General features: G+C 39.0%; 1 protein-coding gene across 3 annotated transcripts in view; it reads left to right on the top strand.

Moving 5' to 3' along the window:
• The first annotated feature begins 9,713 nt into the window (after positions 1-9,713).
• Positions 9,714-11,481, top strand: part of CDC42BPB (CDC42 binding protein kinase beta (DMPK-like)) — a 66,738-nt gene continuing 64,970 nt past the window's right edge. For all 3 annotated transcript variants that reach the window (XM_010024945.1, XM_010024944.1, XM_010024946.1), the window contains exon 1: positions 9,714-9,800. In XM_010024945.1, coding sequence (XP_010023247.1) covers positions 9,738-9,800 — 63 coding nt within the window. In that variant the 5' untranslated portion in view covers positions 9,714-9,737. The remainder of the gene's footprint in view (positions 9,801-11,481) is intronic.

Here is an 11,481-nt window from a genome sequence, read left to right as displayed (position 1 = left end):
AAGAGAAAGATGTGCCACACCTGTGCTTAATGTAGCTGTTACTATCTGAACTCCTGAAATTGAAAACCAGCTCATGGTATTTACTGCGTTCTATAGCACTCTAAGCTGAGGTAATGCCCATCCTTTTAGTCTTATATTTCCTGGTTTATGGTGTTGATCTGGCTGAGAACTGAAGCATCAGGAAAAATATAATTGTCATTTGACTCTGCTCCCTTACGCAACTTTCTGTGCAGCTGCCTAGGTGTTAGCACCAGGGCAAGCTACCTCTGCAGCAACTGGATGGCTGTGATGATCATTGCATAGGCACTTCATCTCTCCTTGGTCTGTGCTGTTTAAGGTGATGGCCTCTGAAAAAGAACTGCGCTCCTTTACGCTTCTTGCTTGCACTGGTGTCAAAGCCTCTCCTGACCCTCCAGTGATGATGATTCAGTTTGTTGAGCTACAGAATGATAGCTCCATTTGTAGGTCTTTGTAGGTCAGGTTTCTGCTGGTTTAGTAAGCAGAATCGGGTCATTGAGGCAAGATCGGCTGAATTTGTTACAGCTGATACACGAAGAGAGCAGATATGTGAAACTACCCCTCTGGTCACAGCAATCCACTTTAATTGGGTCATTGAGCTGCATCTTTACTTCACTCTAAATTTATAAGCAGAAAAAAGTATACCTCATAAGGTGAATGTCTCTTTTGTAGCTATAAGTGTGAAAGGGTGGCTATAGAGAATATGGAGGCTCTTTTTCACAAGGAGTTACGTGGAAAAGATGAAGGGTAATGGGCACAGGATAATTCCAGGGAGATTCCAATTGGATGCAAGAGGAAAATTTTTCACCATGAGAATAATCTGCCATTGGAATAGTCTCGCCAGGGAAGTGGTGGACTCTCCAGCGTTGGACACTTTTAAGATTTAGCTGGGACATCTAGTATAGGTCATGCTTTGCCTAGAAAGGTTGGACCTTGAGTTCTCTTCCAGCCTGGGATTCTATAATCTATGATTCTGTGTAAGTACATTTGTGTAGGATGCTTCGTCAAGAAGAACTTATTAATAGAAGTCTAACCTCTAAAATAAAGGAGGTGGCATCACAGAACCAATGTAAAGTATGAATTGTTATGTTACATAATGCATGTATTAAGTTTTCAGTAGCTTGAGAGAACATCTTGCGTGTATTTGGAGAAAACAACTTACAGTGTTTACTGTAAGTAATTGTTAAAACAGTTACACTGCTTGTCTTGCTAAGTTTTACTTTGAAGATGGAAATAAAGCATGAAGTCAGAAAAATGAAACTTTGCTCATACATTAATGTAAGCAGTGGCTTCTTGATTAAAGTATGTAAGGTTATATCAGCACAGTGTGGCCATAAAATTGGAATAGTTTTGTTTCTTAGCAGGGTGTGCAAGAGGTGCTGGCCTGATGACATTTAAATTCATTTATGTGTTATTATTGAAATTTGGATGAGCTAAATTTTTTTCTTACTCTCTAGTTAGAAATTATCTGAAAAGTAAGTGATAAAGAGCTTTTCTGAGCAGTTATAATTCTCAAACTGTTGTACAAAAATGTTAACTATGCTTTTTAGATTATTCATCCTACGATAAGATTTAGCAATATTTACAATTTTTTTAATGGAATTTAAGAAATCAAATAATTGAAATTTTACTGTTTGAAACTAGTGATTCATGTAGAACCTGAAAGAATTTTCCTGTTACTAATGTGCTTCAGTATGTGGTCACCATTTGCTGTGGCTTAAAGGGCCTCTCCAACACCTGCAAAATTTAAAAACAAGGCCATTTTGCCCTTCTCCAGCCTCCTTGTGCTACCTGCCTTGGGCTGGGGCTCCAATGTCACTGCTGTGTGTGAGTCACATTGGGTGAATGGTTTAGCAGGAGGGGATGGGATACACAAGTCAGCTTTTGCCTGGAAACATTTCCTGGTTTAACTTACCATGTGAATGTTGATGATGATCCAGACAATAGAGTGGAGCATGGTGGGAAGGAACAAGGAGGAACTCTTTTCAGCAGCAGAATGGATTTCCTGGAATAAAGTGGTCATGTGACTCCACCATTCAGTTGTCTCAAAATGTCTGGGATGTCAGAGAGTCCCAGGAACAATATGTAAGTCAAAGAGAATCGATGTGCATGTTTCTTTTGTGCTGAATAGGATTGTCTTGAAGAAAATGAAAGGACTGAAGATGAAGTTTAAGAAGGCATCAAGTATCAACAGTTACTGAAGAGCAGAAAAGATTCTTTATTCTGGAATAGTAAACTTTTCTTCATGTTTTTTTAGCAAGGCTTAAAAGCAAGGAAAGTACCACTTTAGAAAACCTTATGAAATTCAGGTAGAAGCAAGATGTAGTATTTCAGCATCTTCAGAAAGACAACTCACAGATGTTATTGGGCTTCTGTAGAACAGAAAGGTATTGAAGTTCGAAAGGCTGAAGAGGCTGATAGACCAGCAGGTAATCATAGTTGGTTTGTAGCCTGTTGAAAGAGCTGGGAACCTTGGGAAAAGGTAAGAGAGGCATGGCAGCTTTCCCTCTCCCAGATAAATGTGACAAGTTGGAAAGAGGTGTTAAAAACTGGACTATGAGCTGCAGTCAGGAGCACAGTTTCTCTTGGAGCTTTCTTAATTCTCCCGAGGTTTGGGCTAGAACTTAATGTCAAGCTGCTGAGTGTTTTTTGAAATGCCCTGGTTAGTACTCATAAAGGTGAAGGGTTTCTTGCTCAGAATGTGTCATTGTACTTTAAAAAGTCTGTCCGTGTCCTGATTAGCTGTGTGCTAAAATACTATGTATAGCGAAGCTGCAGCAAGCTAATATGGATGGTAAGTCACTTCTGGGTTTCCCAATGAAATGCTATTTACAGTCACATTTTTTTTCAGCCTTAGTACTAACAGTTCCATCTTCCCAGGTCAACTTCAGTCAAAAAAAAAAAAAATTAAAAAATACAAACCCTACCTGACTTATTTTTCTGTAGCTACTGTCTTATATATGAGTACAGCAAAAAGTCATTTGGTGTTTGTTCTTGGATCAGAGAGGCACAGTGGCTTTGACAGGAGTTAAATTGGCAACACATTTTGTCACTTGGACTACTCAGAACCATCTGCGAGTTCCTTAGTACTTGTCTGTACAAATCTTGAGTATTATCTTCAGTGTCCTTTCACTGTAAGCATAAAAAGCAGTGAATGGGCTAGTCAGGCAGATAGCCAGCTATTAAGTGTTTGTGGTAACATTCATCAATGAGCTGGCAAATGGTAGCATAGTACTGCATATTGAGTCGTTCTGTGTTGGGGTTTGCCACATAAGAAGAGTAACAGTGTACAGGGATGATGCTTCAACGTAAATGCTTGCTCTTCTGCTGGCCAATTTACTGACGCTATTGGAATCAGCAGCAGAATTACTGATCAATATTTTTATTTAAAACATTTCCTGATGCCATTACCTGTTAGCATGGTGGTATGTTTTTCATGCAGTTAGCACAAACTGGTATGCAAATTCTAAATGCCGGGATCGGTTCTGTAACTAATAAAGGCACTCGTGGAGCAAAATGCAGAAGCTATGAGCGCTCAAGTCTTGGTTTGTAACTGAAAGTAATGATGGTTTTATCCTTTTTAACCTTTGAGGATTTTGCATGAGATTATCTAATCCAAGTCTTGGCCAAACTGATGATTCTGTTATTTGGCAGCAAGGTATCTGATTGAAAGTGGTCAGGTACTCTATCTTACTTTTGTCAGAAGGCTTTCATAAAACAAAGCAAAATCTGTAATCATGGCTGCAAATGTGCTACTTCTTCAGAGAAGTTTGAGGTTTTTTTAAACATTTGTGTATAAGATGAAGTATTACAATGCAATATTTAGTAATAGCTACCACCTATTCTCTTGAAAGACACTGGCAATCAGCCTCAAGAAGATTCAGTTTTTCTTAGTGTTTGTATTGGTGTGTAGAAGTCTGTTTCTGCTGGCATCTCAGTTCAGATGAATACTGTTAGAAGAGAACATCTTAAAATTATCAAGTACTGACTAGCCAGGCACTATAAAACTAGGTGACCTTGCTCAAAGGATAGAGGGGACTCTGACAGTGTATGAAATAGTGTCCCATATCAAGAGATTGTTCTGCAAGGGCTGGAAGCACTTTGCAAGAGGTAATCATGTTGTGCTTCTCAGGTTTTTAACCCAGTGGAGCTTGTATCATAATGATAACCAAAGTCTTGCACCGCTGAGTTTGTCTAATGGATGTTGATGAATGATGAAGAATCAGATCATTGAGCAAGAGGCAGACAGAGGAAGTGAAGTGTGTGTATGTGTGTTATAAAACTGGGAGGGAAGGCATGGCAGAAGTCAAAGGCTCAGTAGAAAATGTGTCAGAGAACACAGAACGTGTCACCTTTTGTTGCTAGTAAACAGCAGAACTTAGGTGAAGTAGAATTGGGATCTCCCTCCTTTACGAGGCTCGGTGGAATAACCCCTTACCCTTCCCACCATACTACCTTCCCTTTTCTGCTGTATGCTTCCTTTCTTCTTTCTTCTGTGTCATGGTTTAGGTTGGAAGGGGCCCTTCAAGACCATCTAGTTCCAACACCCCTGCTATGGGCAGGGACACCTTCCACTAGACCAGGTTGCGTAAAGCCCCTTCCAGCCTGCCCTTGAACACTTAGACTGTTCTCTGCTGTGTTGGGTTGTTGGTTTTTTGTGTGGTTTTTTTTGTTTTTTTGTTTTGTTTTTTTTTGGGGGGGTGGGGGTTTGTTTTTCATAAAACCTGTAGCAATTTGGACAACTTCAGTAATTTGGTAAAGGGGATATTAATGGTCTTCACCGGGATCAAAAGGTGCCAGGCAGGAGGAATGGATTTGGACTGCCAAACAGTCTGCTCACACATACCTTATTTCCTTAGGAAACCAGACTGGAAAAAAAGCATTCACAGGCCTGGACAGTAAGAGGAAACAGGCCAGCGCAGGAAAAGGGAGGCAAGGTTTTATAATTGGCAACATTAAAACTGGAGTCAACAAAGAATGGAAGAACTAACAAAAATTGTCATTTCTAAAATACATGGGAAATTTCACAGTTAAGTAGCAGGAGGATTGTACTTCTCTAAAACTTAAGTGTGGGTTGTAACAGGTATTTATCACCATAGCAAGCAGGTTGGGGCTACCTGGGTGTGGGTATCTCTGAAGACATGTATACAAGCACTAACTTGTTAAACCTGACAGCCTACTGTTTTAGTAGCTGTATCACAGGAATGCTGTTTCTTTGAAAAGGGAGCACAAAGGGCAAACAAGTTACTTGATTTCCACAATGTAAGTTCAGAGGGATGGTTGAGGGAAATGGTAAAACTTGCTGCTCTTTCATGTTCTTCTTCCAAAGAAAACATCTTAAATAAAATATTGGATCTGCCTGGTGGGAGTATGGCTCCACAGACAATTATCTGCGTCATTTTGTTGTTTCCCTGACATTAATATTTTGCAATTCACATAGTTTCCTACCACAAGGTTTTGTAAAGGGGATGAGTAGATAAAGGGAGCGTGGTGGCAGATGAATTTCTGTATGACCAGGCAGTTCGGACATAGCTTCTGGGTAGATCTACCTGAATGTTATCATGATGTTATATAGTGACATAAACCCCAAATGACTTATAAGATCAGTTCAGAACTGTGAAACTGTCTGGTGCAGGGTCATTGCGTATATGAATAGGTTGTCCAGGGGGGCCGTAGAGTTACTATCCTTTGAGGTTACTGAGATCTGATCTGGTAAAACCCTGAGTAACCTGGTCTGAAATCAATATTGACTGTGATTTGAGCACGAGATTATACTAGAGACCTCCGGAGTTCCCTTCCAGCCGGAATCGTAACTCTGTGTATTATTTTCTTGCAGTTGTCACATTTATTTAAAACTTGAAGCTGACAGTGATACAAAACATCAGATGTTCTTGAACATTTGGCAACTTTGACTCAGTGGTTTTTGTGACTGAATTTCTGGAAACTCGCACTGCCTAACAAAACACGCAGGAGTCCTCAAATTAGAGCCATTGGGGAATAGCTGCAGTGGGTTTTTTTTTCCGTTGGATTGTAAAGGTGCTAGCTTTTGTGATTCCAGATAGTAAATTATTGAATGGTTCGATATCTGAACAGAAAGTAGAAATCCAAGACATCCTTAACACTTCTCATTTTTAACCACAGTCTAGCTTGGGAAAAGTTGTCCTATTATTTTTTGAGGATGGTGTTGACAATACCATCCTTCTCTGACCTGCTTTCAGAAATGAGAGGAAATTTGACGTATGCTTCTGACCTGGACAGAGGCAGGAATGCACCCATTCCTGGGGTAGCAGTGTAGAGTGTCTAGCCTGCTGTCTCAGATCATCTCTGCTGGCATTTGATGTAGCTTTTGATCATTCTGAAACAGACTTCAAATATCTTTTATCAGGTGACATGATACAAATTGACTGCAGTATAGCTGCACCAGCTAACAAACCTAAATCACAAACCTATTTACCTATGACTGCACTTCAGATGATGTTTCCAAATTATTCAAGTTGTTGTTTTCTTTTTGTGCAAACAAAATAATATCTTAGTCCCATTTATCAGGGGAAGAGGCGAATATGATCAGAATAGAATTTGTTTGTGGAAAGAGAATTATGTCTTTCAAACAAACCGTGGGTTTCAATGAAGAAATAAATGCTGGCATTTAATTTCCCGTTACAAATATTGATCAAGACATCAACTGTTACTGTTTTGTATTATATTCTTGAAAGCATACATTTTTTGGCTTCTTAAAATTAGTGGGTTCGTTGATTGTGAGGTTTTTTTGTTTGTTTTGTTTTTTTTTTCTTGTGTGTCCTTATGGAGAGAACCCTTCTTCCAAACAAGTGTGAGTACAATAATGTAGAATCAGCCTGAGAGAAAAGGCAGTGATGCATGCAGTTAGTTATATTGCACGTGGAACACCTATTCCAAATTCTCATTACAGCTTCACAGTCATGAATAAATAAAGTCTTGCAATTACTCTCAGCTAATGTTACCCTGACAACAGTATATATAACAAAATTTAATAATCACTGCCAACAAAACCCCCAATACAACTAATGCTTCTGTTTGCCAGGATGGAATACTTTCATTAAATATTAAATCAACTACAAATAGTAAGTCCTACTTTTAATATTGGGATCAAAACTAATCAGTAAAGTGTAATTATTCATTCCAGTATATGGACAGAAGTTAGCTTTGAGTTTCCTCTTTATAAAATAGTGATATATAAAAGGAGAAGCTGAAGCTTTTTAACAGTTTTATGGTATATCACTGTGGGTATATCAATCACTTGGCATCATTCTGGGAAGCACAGTGAACACAGCTCTCTGATACTTTTTGTTTCAAGTTTCTGCTCACTCAATTTTGCCAGTTCTATGTGTGCTACTGATCTGGATACTGGAGGGTTGAGGAACAGCAACCTCCTGGGGTGGGAGCAGGAAAGCAAATTGGAAATATTTTTTTATTTAATTTACTAAGAGGTAAAAATTGTTCAATCCACTACTTAAAAGCATCAGGTCACATCCTGGTGTAAAGAGGCTTCTACTCCAAGATGCCAATAAAGTAAATATGAGTTTAAATGAACTACTGGTGTGTTGCCTCCTCTGAGCTCTGATCTGCTGCATAACCTCTATTGTTATGTCTGTGATTATGAGATTCTGTGGATATTAGGTTTTATTTTCAAATTTTACTTCCTTTTAAGGAAACTTTGTTTCCTTGACAAAGACTTGAAGGGTTTTTTTCCATTTCAGGGAGAGCCCTATCCAATTCAAGAATTTTTCTGTACGTTTGAATATTCATGCTTGGTGGTCAGCCTGCCAAGAGAGAGATCACTGAATTTGCAGTGTTTCTGAACACCTGCTAAACACTAAAAGCCAGCATGAGTTAAGTGCACAAATAGCTTGTCAAAATACTAACTAATTAATTTTAACATGTAGTACTTCAGTTGACCAATTGAGATGGAAAAAGCAGTACCAACCTAGGACTCTTGCAGTTTTTGAAGTGAAATGGTAGCAGTCCATAACTTGGTAACAGAACTTAAATATTAGTTTCTTATCTGCAATTGTGTTTCCTCAGTCTGTCCTGATTTGAAGGGAAGGCGGAACCTTGCAAAATCTTGATATATTGATATATATCATCACAGTCATCGGCAGTGACATTTACTTGTATAGGTGTCTGATGGGACTGGTATAGGTCTCTAACTGGTTTGTGTTGGTGTTGCTGGGTAAGTTAGAAACAGTTTGGGGTTTTGGGGTGATACTCTCAATGGCTTTGTGGTGGGGGAGACCATAGTAGGCATTTCTGCCCAGCTGGAATGGGGAATCTAGCAGAAAATCCAGTAGTCTTGTTCTTAAATTTTGCACTTCGGATGGACAAGAAACATGCAGTGAAAGGGGTGTTACTTATGGGGAAACTTTTTCAATATTTCCTCTCCTAAGAAGTACAAAGAAGCAGTGTGCCTACTCTTCAGTACACCAATTTCTTTGTTTTATTAGCTGTTATATGAATTTTGAAGTCTGTAATCTCCAGACTTCCATATCTACTGTGTAGTTTGTAAAGTTTCGTTTCTTTGTGTTAACATCTGAAATACATTGTCAAGGCAACGACCCCTCTTGTAGGAATTCTGTTTGGCTTACAACTCATTAGCTTAATGATAATGTAAGGTGAGTAAAATGGGAATCTGGGTTGAATTGCAAGTAGTAGTTTTGTGATGTTTTATTCAGTTGCAAATAGGAAAATACATGCATTTAAAAACTTAATATTTTTAGTCTAATAATGTTTCTGATGAGGTGAAGAAGAGCAATCTTTTTTTTTGTGCTAAGTTAGATTCATAAGCTGCCACTTTATAGCCACCACACTTGCTCTTACACAGTTTAGCTTGCGCCACTGTTTTTTCTTACTGATTTGGTCTTCATAATTAGGGTAATGAATTGTAATATATGTTGTGCATAAACAGTAATCCTCATCCTGTGGTATGATAGAAATAAATAAAATTCTGAAAGGGAACTGGAGAGGAGAAGATTGGTGAGATCTGCAGATACAGTGGAATTTGTCAACCGGATATTTTGAGAAATATCCTGAATCCAGTGGGACCACTGGAACAAAGTATGTGTAGGTTAGTTAATTGCTGGACATGTAGTAGGTTGCAGCCCTTCTAGTGATTGTTGCTTAACAGCAAAATAGTTCAAAGTAAAAATCTTAAAGTAGCCACAGATCTTGTAGAAAGTGGTTTCATTGCTATCAAGTAGAAACAGCTATCTCCTGAGGGTGGGTTGTTAAAGCTTTAGCTAGTACTTGCTGAAATAATAAAAAGTAAAGCTGAACTCTGCTCAAGAGGAGAATTATTCTAGTGGGTGAAAGATAGGTCAGATTTTCTGTAGGGGTTACCCATCAACTCTCTCTTTCATATGGTCCTTCACTGAATCACAGAACCCTAAATGGGGAGTGTGAGAGAAATCCTTCTGAAAAACTAGTTTGCTCTCTATTTGCTGGCAGCAAGGTAGAACCAATCATAAGATTGAACTTTTTAAAAAAATTAAGTGCTAATTAGTGTATTTTTTTTCTTTCTAGAATTCTAATAGTATTTGAAAAACTGCTGTTGTACTGGGTGTGCAATGAATGCTTTTGACCTCTAGTTTATGCATTATTTTGGCTTAAAATATTTCTCTTCATAATGGTGGTTTTGTTTTTTTTTTCCTTAAACAGCAAAACCATTTACAAAATTGGTAAAGGAAATGCAGCTCCATCGAGATGACTTTGAAATTATCAAAGTGATTGGAAGAGGTGCATTTGGTGAGGTAAGAGACCCTTATTCTCACTTGTAGTAATGTAACTGTAATTGTTTGTGCAAATGATTTCTTGCTACAGTTAACCTGTACTTACCCTAAAGACAAAAGATTCACACGAATGTGTTGGAATACCTCTAAATGTGGGATGTAGTTAGGTACTAGTGAAAGATCCACTTGAAGCAGGGTATTAGTGCGCAGTTCTGCCATTTCTGTAGCTGGCTTACTCTTACTTCAGTGTAGCAAAACAAGTGTTTCTTCAATGTGTGTATGACCCGGGTGGTCCCACCTAGCAGCTGCACAACTGAATTTGGGATCTGTTATCCCACTTGCCATATGTACTCTTCTGTGCTGCTGTAATTTAACACAGAACTGGGCTGCTTCTATGGTAGGAACGCAGAGGCTGCTCCACCCATCTGCCTGTCTTTGTAGCAATCTGGTGATGCAGAAAGACGCATTTGGCTGCCTCAAAGGCTGTTCCCTGTCATCTTTGAAGATCAAAGGCTGCTGGATCTGCTTTTTGGACAGCAAGTTGAATCATGCTGGGATGATAGGAATGCCTTGTGTTTTGACAACTCGCCAGTCCCAGGACCCTGGACTGAAGCTTTACTTCTTAATATGCTTGATGAAAGTCGCTTCAGACACAGAAGTCTGATGGGGCTTGCCACTGGCAAAGGCATTCATGAGCATGTCCTCTCCACTAGGCATAGGATACGTGAGACTTCCGGAGAACCTCAAAGACAACTGTTTTAGCATTTAAGTGCATGTAACTAAAGCCACAGATGTTAGGAAAAGAGGTTATTAACTAGAAAATATATAGAAGTAAAGAACACCCCTTATATTTCTTTCAGAGAGCTTCTTTTAAGTAGTGCTGCACTAAAGTCAAATGTAGTGACAGCTCACTTCAGCCCATTAGCTCTTGGTTACAACTTCTGCTGCCAGTGGCTAAGGCTGGGTAGGCTTCCTTATCTTCATCTGGTGGTGTCTCCAGAGAGAGCAGGACATGTGCATGCAGGGCTTTCCTTCCAAGCAGGGTATGCCCTGACATGTCAAGATATTTCACATAGGGTTTGATTATGAAACAGAGGTATAGATAGAAAAATGCCGGGACCCTGCTTGAACTAGTAGGTTCAGAAAGCAATGAGGTTTCTATGTATGTATGCACTTAAGAGTGGGTGAAGTAATAGCTTTATATCTGCATAATTCTAAGCTGCTTCAGACACTGCTTTTGAGGAAAATGGACACCTATGACAGAAATTAGTATTTCAAGAACATCTCTTCATCTGAACCATCATCTAATGATGTGATGAGGTAACATGTAGTTCATGTGTAATCATAGTGAGCATAGCTGCTAAAGGAACTTGAGCATTTTGGGTAAATGTCCAGATAAATAGCAAAATCTTGACCTGTAAGACACAAGTTCACTTTCTAGTGGTTGTTGAACTTGGTGAGTTGCAACTTCCCTCCATGCCCCACGCCCCCCCACCCAAAAAAAAGGAAGTGTTGTCTTAGGGTAGGAGGAATACTGCATGAAAATCAGTTGCTTCTTTCACTTAAGTGTTTGTTTTTAGCTGGTGTGTGTTATTTTAATATGGCTTTTAAAGAGAAAAGTTACTGCAAAGAGTTTGGCAGGAAAAAGCAGAAATGGGAAAAAATGTGTTAAGTCTTAAGGAATGGCTGAAAGCTACAAATT

This window comes from Nestor notabilis, unplaced genomic scaffold (genome assembly GCF_000696875.1).
Source record: "Nestor notabilis isolate BGI_N333 unplaced genomic scaffold, ASM69687v1 scaffold7562, whole genome shotgun sequence".
In the NCBI taxonomy this organism is placed as follows: Eukaryota; Metazoa; Chordata; class Aves; order Psittaciformes; family Psittacidae; genus Nestor; species Nestor notabilis.
This window is presented reverse-complemented; position numbering and strand designations above follow the sequence as displayed.